The sequence below is a fragment of the Siphateles boraxobius genome, unplaced genomic scaffold, assembly GCF_051911475.1.
Source record: "Siphateles boraxobius isolate OS27281-9 unplaced genomic scaffold, OSU_SipBor_1 18, whole genome shotgun sequence".
NCBI classification, from domain to species: Eukaryota; Metazoa; Chordata; class Actinopteri; order Cypriniformes; family Leuciscidae; genus Siphateles; species Siphateles boraxobius.
In genome coordinates, this window is record NW_027508788.1 from 9,178,491 (window position 1) to 9,191,697 (window position 13,207).

Here is a 13,207-nt window from a genome sequence, read left to right on the forward strand (position 1 = left end):
CAATAAATGACAAGAATCTGGAAAACAACAAATGCAATATCTCTGGTTTACCATGTAATCATGCGTAGATTTGCTACCAAGCTTGGAGGCTTGCAAATATTAATGTTAACAGCAAGTGTTTGCTAACTTAATGCAAAATAATATTGCTGATATCTACATTTAGATTTTGGTTAAACCCTACAATCCCATGCATGACATAGCTCAATTTTATTAAAGTAAAATAACAACTCGTAAATATAAGGTAGCATGCACAATAAATGACTAGAAGCTGGAAAACATGACTTATGCCATAAGGCTGGTTTATCATGGAAACAAATAGATTTTGTTTTACCATTCATGTATGTTCATGTTAGCTGTTCATTTTAATAAAATATAAGATCAGATGAGATGAGAAATAGGTAAATAAGATCTGTATTGCACTCAGGGGCGTAATGCAAGCCAAAATTCTGGGGGGGCACAATCTGAGGCAATTGTTTTCTGAAGGTTAGACTAGGCTAGCTATCGATAACGTTACACTGACACAACTGAAGTTAATGCTCTGAATTCGCAGCTAATATCCAATCCATAACTTTTTGATCAAGTTCAAATTTCCAGGTCAACCACAAATAATCCCACTACCTTTTAATATCATCCGATAACTAATTCAATGCCGATTTGTTGCTTTGCCCACTTACCACTTCAAGACCATCTGTAAAACATTGCCAGCTCAACGTGCGAGACGAGTGAGTTGTTTGAACATACACAGCAAAGATTCTAGAGCGCTGATTTGATATACACAGACACCATATTAGGAAAAAGGGGCGGGCTGATGCTGACCGATTTATTACACATCCAGAAGAATCAAGCATGTGATTGGCTAAGGACAAAAAAGCAGGAAAATATACCGATTTTGTTGTTTTATTAACATTAAATAGATCTCCCAAAAATTTTAATTGTCATCATTTACTCTCTCAAGTTGTTTTAAACCTGAATAAGTTTCTTTCTTCTGTTGAAGTTATTTGGAAGAATGTGGGTAACCAAACAGTTGATGTACCCCAGTGATTTCCATAGTATATTTTTCGCTATGGAAGTCAATGGGGACCAGCAACTGTCTGGTTACTCACGTTCTTCAAAATATCTTCTTTTGTGTTCAGCACAAGAAATAAATTAATATAGGTTTGGAACAACATTACAGTGAATAAATAATGACAGAATTTTTATTTTTGGAATTTAATTTTTATTACTATCCCTTTAAGGAAAAGCGGCTGCATGTTTATTATTAGGGCTACTGTCTCTTTAAGACCTGTACGCGACGCGTCTAATATACACGCATTTGACAAGCAGATTTCTCTCAATTTTCTCGGTTTGCTTTCAGTTTAGACATAACCAATTTATGTATTTTAATCCAATTAATCCGGAAAAATCACATCCCTGAGAATACATTTGAGTCTTTATAGGCTCTGGTAATTATGGAGCATAATAGGAATAAAGTTGTGACAAAAAAAATTATCAGGGAGGAAAAATCTGAGGGGGCACGTGCCCCCTCACTTTGAATGGGCATGACGCCACTGATTGCACTGTCTGTGTGCTCTTGTGTATCTTTAGGAGTGTCTGATAGGTGTAAGTGAGAGATCGTGTGGCTGGCGCGATCTTAATAGAGCCACGAGCGCACTCCCATATACGGATAAAAAGAGCGAAAAAAATATAAGATCAGATGAGAAATAGGTAAATACGATCTGTATCGCACTGTCTGTGGGTTTGTCTTGTATATTAAAATAGTGAGAAATTTTGAGGCAGGCGCAAGCCTCACGAGACTGGTGCTCAGGATTTAAAAAAGCTGGTCATCTGATTTATGTCATCATTGTTGTCATTGTCACAAGTAGCCTACAGGGATTTGCAAAGAAAAAAAGAAAATTTTCTGGGATAAGGAAGATTTGATGGATGATCATTTTGATACAAATGACAGCTACACACAAAATGATTATTGTTATTTATATATATATATATATATATATATATATATATATATATATATATATATATGTGTGTGTGTGTATTGGGGAGCGCAAAAATTGTTGCTGCATACCCCTCTAACACTGGGTAGTTACGCCCCTGCTGAGACCCACACACTGGATTTACAGAAATCATTTCATTTTAAGAAGTGTTTTCTCAACATCGCAACAGTGCATATCTAATCAGCTCCTGACGAACACATTAATTATTGCTTGAAAAATCACTCAGTGAGTCATTTAACCATGTATTTTTGCCTTTGGAAGGCTTTTGTCTTTCAAACACATAAAAAATTTACAAATTCACATAATTTCATAATTACATGCAATGCAGGGATTCCCCAACTTTTGAGTCAGCTGAATCTCTTCGACCTAATATATTTACTTGAAATAAATGCCTCCTAAATTTTAAATTAACAAGTTAGGTCAATAATAAAATTAAGTCAATAATAATTCAATTAAATTCATGGTTCTCTGATATCGGATAATGATCACATGACATGCATGTAAACATTAATATTTTTTTAGGAAATGTTTTGATTTATTTAAAATTATTTATTTTAATCTTAATTTTATTATTATTTAATAGGCTACTTGATAGCTTTTCATTGAACTCACGAACCCCCTGCAGTCTGGGAAACATTGATGTAATGTAGTATTTAATGAACTTCATGTTGTTGATAAGTGTGGAATATATTTTCTTTGTATTTTATATCAACATGGTACGAGATTATCTAATTCAAATCAATGTGATAAACGAGTTAGATCAAAAATAATCTACAAAAAATCTACTTTTCATTGAGGGCAAATGATTTAGAGCTTGTTGCTTATGAATACAAAATATTTTCATCACTTTTATCAGGCATGGTATAAAGATAATCTGACTCAATTTGGTGAACTGTGGACCAAATATACCACCATTATAGGTGGAGTGTTATTTCCTACATTATACAATAGCAACATCTCCTTTGCTTACAGTAAGACCTATACTTTGCACTACACAAAAAATATTCCCTAACTAATTTCCCACGTCATCTTCACTAAAACGTTTTCTTCTTAGAAAATAACAGTGTTAACGTGTTTTAAAGTATATCACTAGGGTTTAAGATAATGGCAACAAATAAGAAAGTAATTAATGAGGAAATAGCGCCCCCGTGTGTGCAATCTCATTAATTTAAACGGGAAACAGAATAAAGGTCCCGTTTAACCACCCTAGTATTTCCTTGAAGCTACCTATAATATTGCCACGTCTTGTTTGTCGGCATAGTATTAAAATAAATATCCCATGCAATAAAAATACATATAGTTTTTTTTTTAAATTTCTTTAACCTCTAAAATAAATCTGACGTACTGAAATTTGTAAAGTTTACAGGAAGCCACGCTCACTGACGTCACTTCCTACTGACAGACTCATTCTGAGATTCGGACGGACGAGTATATTATACAGGTAATGTACCTTTTAATTAATCAATTAAGCATTCACAGGACTGCAAAGAGAAAATTACCCCTGGCGTCTCTCTTTACAGGCGACTAAATCTATAAAACACGATACAGTATGCGAAAAATCCAAGTAACGTTAAAAAACATGGTGTCTGTTCCTCAGAAAAGTCAAGTAGCCGTCATCCAATTAACTTCCTCTAAAATAAACCCAGCACGCTACAAAAACTGGTATGATTATCTTTTGCTAGTTAAAACGCACCTTAGAGATTACTTTAAGCTTATTAGATGCTTACTGCTGCTGACGCAACTAATTACTGAATCAGTTAAACGATAACGTACATCTGTGTGAGAGCCTGCGCATGAACACAGATTAACACACTCTTTACGGTATTGTAGCGGTCGAAGATTAATTTCTGTCATTTGTGAGTTTTGTCGTTTTTTCCCCCCCACAGACATGAAGATGAATTTGTTATTAGCCGTCACTCTGATGTCCATCCCCATGGCACTTGTGCAGGGGGCTGAAAAGAAAAAGCTGCAGATAGGAATCAAGAAAAGAGTGGACAACTGTCCTATCAAGTCCCGAAAAGGAGACGTGTTGAACATGCACTACACTGTAAGTGTCATACTTCTCTGACCCAAATGTTATTCATCCTCAAAAATGTCTTATTTAACTGGCTTTTTCTTGTGTGCAGGGGAAACTGGAGGATGGGACAGAATTTGACAGCAGTATACCGAGGAATCAGCCCTTCACCTTCACTCTTGGCACGGGACAGGTCATCAAGGGCTGGGATCAGGGTTTGTTGGGGTGAGTAGCAGTACTTCTGCATTTCCAGATCTTCTGAGATCATTTCTCAGTCAGTATTTGGATTTAAAGAGATGAATTTAAGAGTTAGTCTAATAAAGAGAAATAATCAGATTAGATTTAAGAGGCAGTGTGCAACTGTGTTAAATATATTAGCATGTGTCGTGCTCTGCAAATGAGCTCGTTTGACCCTATTCCCTTTCTCCCTGTGATTACCTGTCATATCTTTGCTGTCTCGTTTTATAAAAAAGCCCATTTAGCATGTGTCGTTACTTTTCTTTCCTCTTAGGATGTGTGAGGGTGAGAAGAGGAAGCTGGTTATTCCCTCTGAGCTTGGTGAGTATGTTATGGAAAAGTAATGTATGTGCTTAAAAAAGAAAAGAAAAAGATTTTCAGTCCATATTTTAAGCATATATAACTGTTTTATAAACTACAGGTTATGGCGATAGAGGAGCACCGCCTAAAATTCCAGGTAAGATGATGCACAGTCCAATCCAACATTGAGTCTGATATCAAGCACATTAACATTATATTTTTCCTACAATAAATAAAAGATAAAAGGTTTACTTCTTAGGGATCTATAGCAGGTAATTTGCGATATAAAAAAGTATATGCAATACACCAGTTAGATAAAAACGAAATGTGAAGTTAGTTCTGAGAAAATATCTAGCAAATATCCTTGCTGATGCAACTTTTATATACTTTTAAATGTGGCTGAAGGGCCTCAGCAAACTGTCAATGATTACATTATTATTAATTATTATTAATTAAAAAACTAACTTAATTAAAATGCCAAAAGAAATTACATAAAGAAACTCTTGCTAAAAAGCTGCTATGTCACAATTATAGCAGAGAATATTTTCAAATATGGTGGATCACTGTATGTACCACATTCTGTCTCCTATTTGAAATCTCTGTTGTTTTCCCTCTAGGTGGAGCCACACTCATCTTCGAAGTAGAACTGTTGAGCATTGAGCGAAGATCTGACTTATAGTGACAGATATGTGGGCCTGTCAGTGTGTTTGCTACACTGCTGTATTGGATGTACCTGCATAGCAATTTCAGGTGTTAAAGTTAAATACCCTTTTCAGTTATTCAAGAGGTTACAAAAACAGAATAAGCTCGGTAATCACACTTTCAGTATGTTTTTTTGATGTTTACCTTTCTAGAAAAAGAATGACGTCGACATGTATGTAGCACCATTCTTTATTTGAGAGCCTTACTACATGTATTTGGTTGTGAGAGTGCACACAGTACAGTTTTTGCCATTCCAACAAGTTCTAAACGGTTTCTTAAATCATGTTCACTTGAAATTGAATAAACGTTTTATTTACAAAAGATATGCAGGCTTTGAGCTTGATTTAGTACACCACCAAAGCATCTTCATTCATAGCCTTCATCACAATTTGGCATACTCTTCTTTTTTGTAAAGTTAGTAAAAATATCAGATGTAACAAATTGGCAAATTCACTCAATCAGTATTGCAACTCTTCATCCTGAAAGAACTTCAAACTAGTTTAATTTTCCTCGGTCAAATGATTTTTAAAAACAGTAGTACTAAGCACAGACCTGTTGTGTGTGTGTGTGTGTGTGTGTGTGTGTGTGTGTGTGTGTGTGTGTGTGTGTGTGTGTGTGTGTGTGTGTGTGTGTGTGTGTGTGTGTGTGTGTGTGTGTGTGTGTGTGTGTGTGTGTGTGTGTGTTTTTTCCCCTAGAAATGGTAGATTAAAAATGGCTTACAAAAAACACAAGTTCACAATTCTCATCCCCCTCCCTCTTCCTAACTTACATCAACACACCCTAAAATCTGAAACCCTATATCTAAAACTAATATTTCTGGTCTGCAAAAAATCCTTTCGCCCCTTACGAAAGACAGCAGATGCGAGAGACCGTCAAAAAAGGGGTAAAAAGAAATCCGCTTTGTTCTAACTTCCTATATGATTACAGACAGACACACCAAGCCAAGTCACGAGGCTGAAAAAAAAAGTGTATTAGTGAACAGTGTAACCGTAACATCAACCATTCGATTCCTTTACCTAAATCACCACAGGGGTTTTAAGCTAAAGGGACGCTACCACACTCTCTACATGTAAGATATGCTGAAACAGTACTAAGACGAAGTAAAAACAGTTGGTCAACCTGCAGCTGAGGTTGGCTTGGCTGGGCTCGTATCATTGATGTCCATTTGACAGACGCTGTGGTTTAGTGGTTGGGTCTGCATGTCTGCATCTCTCCTCTGGGTTTGGAGTGACAGGTTGTTTTTGTGGTGGGGGGAGGAGCTGACATGACCTCATGGTGTCAGCTCCCCTTTCTTCTGTGGGGTGCTCAGTTTCTGCATCCCTCTGACCTTCTCCAGCAGCGCCGCCACAAAGTCCTGAAGGTGGCCAGGAGGAGAATTATGGTGAGAAAAAGCACATTTCTCACCAGAGACTCTGGCTCAGAGAATAACACGACTGCCTGTAATGAAGGTAATTGCTAATGCTATTAATATTCAAAATGGCACTTACATCATTAGGCTTATAACAGTCGACCAGCAGCATCTGAAAAACAAAAATGGAAAGAGACTTAATGACTTACAGACTAATCTGCTGTTTTCCAACTGTGTACCAATGAAACCCACCTCCCTTAGGGGGAGATATCTGAAGCAAACGCAATCTAGTAAATCTGATTGTACCTTCACTCGAATGGCTCTCTCGACATCACTGGATAGATCCAGAAGCTCATCCACATCTATTTCCAGCTCAGGCACCTCATCTTCCTGCAAAATACAGAACCACTAATGAGAGATGTTAATGGGGGCTCCTGTGAATAAAAGAGTGAATGTGAATAATTCACAAGCCAAAGAAAGGCGGTCAGATGATGAAATTACGGAAGCTTGTTTTAAAGACATTTGCTTTTTTTTTCTCTCACAATTGCGAGTTTACATCTTGCTATTCTGACATTTTATGACTTGCAAGAAAAGAAGTCAGAATTGCAAGATATAAACTCAATTCTGACTTTATAACACTGAATTCTGACTTTATACCTCGCGAGTTTGACTTTTTGACTTGACTTGAATTATGACTTTTTAACAGCACGGAGGAACAATATCATTGGAATCACTTTCATAATGATTTTTTTCCATCGGATAAACGATAAAACGTTGACAGCTGATCAGAATCCATTCTGCTATTAAGAGCTCAAGCATTTAAAGTGACAATGATAAAACGGCACCACGTGTTAACTCATCCAATTTCTTTTACATTAACCCACGAGGGAAGGATTTGTTACAGAATGTGAGGAGAGGATGAGGGTTAATAATAAACAGAACGATAATGTGCGTTGTTGTGTACGCCAATATAGTTATCGTTCTTGGTATAGTATTGATGATTAGTCTTCGGCTAGTAATCATTTACTATCCAAACTGTTTTGGTTCCAATTGACTTCCATTGTAGTTTTTGTCCATATAATGGAATTCAATGGGAACTGAAAAGGGTAACCAACATTCTTCAAAATATATTCTATGTTCTACAGAAGAAAGTCAGTCCAGGTTTGTAACAAAGGGGGAGTAAACAATGATGAAATTAAATTTTTTTTGGTGGACTATCTCTTTAAGGTACTATTATGAGTCTTTTAGCAGTAGATATGATATGAAGTTATCCCTTTAAAGGGATACTCCACTTTTTTGGGAAATAGGCTCATTTTACAATTCCCCCAGAGTTAAACTTTTGAGTTTTACCGTTTTTGAATCCATTCAGCCGATCTCCGGTTCTGGCGGTACCACTTTTAGCATAGCTTAGCATACATCATTGAAGTGGACAAGACCATTAGCATTTCTCAACAAAAAAAAATGACCAAAGTGTTTCGATATTTTTCCTATTTAAAACTTGACTCTTCTGTAGTTACATCGGGCACTAAGACCGACGGAAAATGTAAAGTTGCGATTTTCTAGGCTGATATGGCTAGGAACTATACTCTCAGTCCTGCGTAATAATCAAGAAACTTTACTGCCGTACCATGAGTGCAGCCGGCGTAATGATATGACGCAGCGCAGTTGACGGAAGGTAGCCTATTTTCAGCACCCGCGTCATATCATTGCACCTGTGGACTTTCTTGATTATTACGCAGGAATGAGACTATAGTTCCTAGCCATATCAGCCTAGAAAATCACAAATTTACATTTTCCGTCGGTTTTTAAATAGGAAAAATATCGAAACACTTTGGCCTTTTTTTTTTCTGAGAAGTGCTAATGGTCTTGTCCACTTCAATGATGTATTCTAAAAGTGGTACCGCCAGAACCGGAGATCGGCTGAATGGATTCAAAAACGGTAAAACTCAACAGTTTAACTCTGGGGGAGTTGTAAAATTAGCCTATTTCCAAAAAAAGTGGAGTATCCCTTTAAGGAAACTGCCCCAGTAACAATCATTTTTCATCTGAGAACAGAAATTAAGCCATCTCTGGCCTTTGTGCATGACATCCTCTCTGCACAACAGGATGGGCTGATCCTCATGTCCATGTGCCATTTGTTGTGTGTGCATATGCTTGTGACAAAAACAATCTCCATTCACTTCCTGTTGGCTTACAAAGACAACACCACCATATCCACACCATGCTGTCTGGTGTCTTGTTATATTGAAACAAAGTAAGTGAATGAAAGCACAACCAGAGCTTCAACCTCTGCTGTGTACAACTCTGGATTTTTATGTCTTATTGCAGCTAGGTTGCAGTCTCACTCCTTTCCATCAGGGATTCACTCTCATGTTGCTGTTTCCTACAGTGCTATTTTGCTCCATTAGTGAGTTTGTGTGTGTTAAGACGGGGGAGGAAAGTTGCCGTGAAAGGAATTGTCGCAAGTTTTTCTTCGAGTGTATGTGCTGTTGCAGTCATTAAGAATCAGGTCTGTTATGAAACCCTTCACACTGACCCATATAGAAGATTCGCTCTAGCACACTACAAATGACCAAAGCTTCCCAGTGGTGCTACTCGTAAATTAAAACACTTTCTCTTGCATCTATTACTTCATCACAGTGATCAGTTGGAGGTCAGTGCAACACATTCATTTAACATTTACAGACAAATGCAGCAATTCAGGAGCCAGTAATAGGACTAGGAAGTGCATAGCATTCGCACTTTAGAATACTTAATTCTGATTGGTCAATCATGGTATTCTGTGGCCAAATCAGGACACAATAATGTGGATTACACAGGCACTGACACCTGCTTGCCTTCTACTAAAGGGTGACCAGGGTTCTCAAGTCTCACGCATTGGCCTTTAGACACACGCAATTCAACTAGTTCACACGCTCACACGCCACACCGTGTATTTCTCACGCTGAAAAGGCAATGCCAACCAAGTTGTCATGCAAACTTTATTTATAACGTTGTATACGAGGCGCAGGCACACAAAGTGAAGTTTCCTGTCGCCAGGCACGTATCTCGGCCAGACTGCGTTCATTACTAGGCAAAATAGATGCACGAACAAACAGAAGTTGACGGAACATTCTCAGTCACCGTACGTTCGTTACTAGGTAACCAACAACATCGCGCGAACACACGTCGTGATGGAGAAGGTAAGTTGGAAGAAAGCTCGTCTAACATTTTAGGCTTGAACATTTAATATATAGCCCATCGTTTACATTATTATTGATGCAGTCAAAAACTCTACAATTACTTTGCAACCAGGCCAGAAGCTTTGGCTCAGTTTGGCTAGCTTACGTTATCTGAAACTAAGGGAAATGTTAGTGGGTAACGTTATGGGAAGGAATGAAGATGTATTTCTTCATTTTATTTTGAATTTTATATTATACTGCATTAATAGTATTTCTAGTTGCATTAAGGCTACATGTATTAATAATACATATTAATATGTAATATTTTATATCCTGTCAAAACATACATTAATCATTGCCATTGCATTTGTAATTTTCAAAGATGTCAGGGAAAAGCAAAAAGATTTGTTTTTCCAAACTGTTTGGAGCAATTTGTTATATTTTTGTAATTTTGAAATATAACATTAAAGAGTATATTTGATGTGATGAATTGCTCTGTCATTGATCAGATTTACCAATTGTTATCATTTCAATTTGTGCTGGTTAATTATGAACAATGTGTAAAATTGGGGGGGCGGGGATGGATGGGGGATGGATGGGGGATGGGTGGGGGCGGGGCTCCATTAGGGCTCCTCCCCTAACCGCATGTGATCTCACTCCAAGAGTTTGATACAACTTGAGAACCCTGAGAGTGCATATTGGTGCCTCTATATTTTTGTAATAAAAGCTGAAAATTGTATAGATATATTATAACTCCATGACAGCTATACATTTATAAACCCATTGAGAATAATGGAATAGTACAAATAAAAATATTAGATCTAATTATATGTAATTTTATGTGTTGTGGCCAGTGGAAATATTGAGTAAAACACAGTCAGACCAAATCAGGCTAATAGATAAAAATATTATTTTACATACTTTTGTATAAAGACTGCAAACCATATAACTGACTGATGTCCCAGGCAACCGATTTCCTACGTTCTAATTAAATATACACTACCATTCAAGTTTGGGGTCAGTATTTTTTTTTTATTTGTATTGGTTGTTGGTGAAAGAAATTAACACCTTTATTCAACAAGGAAACATTTTATTGAGAGTAAAGACATTTATAATGTTACAAAAAGATTTATTTATTTTTCTTTCTTTTTTCTTTATATCTTTATATTCATTAAAGAATCCTGAAAAATATATATATATATATTAAGCAGCACAACCATTTTCAACATTGATAATGAGAAATGTTTCTTGAGCAGCAAATCAGCATATCAGAATGATTTCTGAATGATCGTGTGATACTGAAGACTGGAGTAATGACCCTGAAAATTCAGCTTTGTCATCACAGGAATAAAATACATTTGAAAATGTATTTCACAATATTGCTGTTTTTATTTTGTTTCAATTAATGCAGCCTTTAAACAAACATAACAAAATCTTACTGACCCCAAACTTTTGAACAATAGTGTAAATACTTATGTATGTTTATTTATTTATTTACTTACTAAGTAGCCAAGATCACCCAGCCAGATCACACACTTGCATTTAAATAATGTGAGGTCAGTGAAAAAATGTCCAATGTACACCTGACTGTAAAACACAGCCATTATTGGCACATATTGGAACATTATTGGAACATTTTCTCAGTGGTGTGTGGAGATAATTTGAAAGCCACAGATATAAACATTTAACAAAAATACATTTGAGCCTACCTTTGTCCGTGTACTCTGAAAAAAAATTTTGATTATGTAATTTGTCACTGTGCATCATTATCCTCTTAGGTACAAACATTTATCTTGAGTTTTTGCTCAGGGCATTCTAAACATCAACCTAATTGGACCAAACGGCGCTGAGACTAGCAATATAATCGACGAGTTCTCCTGTCAGACCACGTTAATATAAGAATAACCTGTGGGATTCAGATGACATTTCCCAAGTTTAAATATGTGTGCCTCTATTATCTTCTTCATTATTGTAACTTATAGTATTCTGATATCAGAGACCGTTAGTCAGTGGAAACTTATCACCAGAAAAGCAGGCTTTCAAACAAATCCAAAGGAATCAGGCTACTCTGTATAGTGTCAATGAGACAAAGCAAAATGTGAATTCCCAAAGCCAGATTTTAGCTTAGGATGAGGCCTACCGCTGCGCTGAAAAGCGCATACAGAACAATCTAATTTCAAGAGCTGCCTAGTTTTACACCACATAATCTAGGTCAGTTATATTAGCCCTGGAGGTTAAGTCAAGCTCAAAGTGAAGCATGCTTTGCATGTCGGAACAGATGACATCATCACAATGGCTAGAAGTGTGATCCTAAACATCCCAGGGGGCCGAAAGAAAGACAGAAAACCCATCCTGACCAGTGTCACCTATTGTAGCTTATATATGTGCAATAGACATAAAAATCCTAATGAGCGATATCTGGGGTTTGTGCATCTGTAGACGTAAATATATTGGGATTGGAATCCATGTCTTTGTTAATGCAGCTGGAGCTCCCTCCTCACATACAGTAGATCCGTCACATTAACAAATGAGGCAAGCCCACTTTTCGATGAAATATGAATAGATCCATTATGCATAAAGGAATCATTAGGTGCTCCAATCTTTTTTCCTCGCAGCACCTGTCCAAGAGGCTCACCTTTGTTTTATGGCTTTGTCTGTAGTTCTATAATGCCACGCCCTTTCAATGAGTAAATGCATAACCATAAAATCAACATCGATTCAAAATAAAGACAAAGAATTGAAAGATGCCATGCTGCTCTTAATAAGCTATCGATTTATTAAAGCAAGGCAAAATGGACTATCGCGCAAAATGGACTTGACAAATGGAGCGAGAGGGATACCGGTTCACGAGGACTGTAAAGAAAGAGCTGTCATTCCTTGCAACAAAGGATTGCACGCGGTCAAAGCACTGACATTGTTTTTTGTCCTACCTCGCAGTCGTACAGATTCATTAACTGGCTAACTATCCACTCCTCCAAATTCAGTCGCCTCCTCAATTCTTTTCTGTCATATTTTACGGTCACTCGTCCTTGCTTCTGTGGCACTTCTTCTTCGGTACCGGGAGGTGTTTGAAAATAGACCCGTGGCTGAGGTGTTGTTTCCGGACTCGTTACCGCTGCCATTGTCCCTAATAAAAGAAAGCTGAGGTGGATTTAAAGGTTTAATCAATTAGAGCATCAATTCAAAAGACAGAGCTGGTCATGTGCACAGCCAGCCATTGCATGTTGCAAAAAGGTGCCGGTTCCCTTTTCTTAAATGGAACAGACCTTTTGGATTGCAAGGAGTCTGCAACGGTAGATGGGGTTCAGGCATACAAGGAGCTTAGAAAACAGAAGAATTCATCAGACTAATTGTGTGGCCGCGGTTTCTCAAAGTCCATCTTCCCCAAATCGCTCCATCAATTGTCACAGAAACGCTGGGCGCCTCCAAGTGTCCGCGCTGAAATAGTGAT

At 37.2% G+C, this 13,207-nt stretch overlaps 2 protein-coding genes across 3 annotated transcripts; one reads left to right on the forward strand and one right to left on the reverse strand.

Moving 5' to 3' along the window:
* The first annotated feature begins 3,347 nt into the window (after positions 1 to 3,347).
* Positions 3,348 to 5,568, forward strand: fkbp2 (FKBP prolyl isomerase 2). 2 transcript variants are annotated; one of them, XM_077233308.1, is made up of 6 exons: positions 3,348 to 3,435; positions 3,881 to 4,041; positions 4,121 to 4,233; positions 4,520 to 4,566; positions 4,667 to 4,702; positions 5,163 to 5,568. In XM_077233308.1, the coding sequence occupies exons 2-6, from the start codon at positions 3,883 to 3,885 to the stop codon at positions 5,222 to 5,224; spliced, it is 417 nt and encodes a 138-aa protein (XP_077089423.1). In that variant the 5' UTR covers positions 3,348 to 3,435; positions 3,881 to 3,882; the 3' UTR covers positions 5,225 to 5,568. The 2 variants fall into 2 exon arrangements, with proteins under 2 accessions (XP_077089423.1, XP_077089424.1); XM_077233309.1 differs by lacking the exon at positions 3,348 to 3,435 and adding an exon at positions 3,597 to 3,656.
* On the reverse strand, positions 5,421 to 13,207 carry ppp1r14ba (protein phosphatase 1, regulatory (inhibitor) subunit 14Ba). The gene is made up of 5 exons (XM_077233307.1): positions 13,023 to 13,207; positions 12,687 to 12,883; positions 6,902 to 6,985; positions 6,735 to 6,767; positions 5,421 to 6,601 (listed from the first exon to the last, which is right to left on the reverse strand). Exons 1-5 carry the CDS (start codon positions 13,066 to 13,068, stop codon positions 6,518 to 6,520), a joined length of 444 nt encoding a protein of 147 aa, XP_077089422.1. The 5' UTR covers positions 13,069 to 13,207; the 3' UTR covers positions 5,421 to 6,517.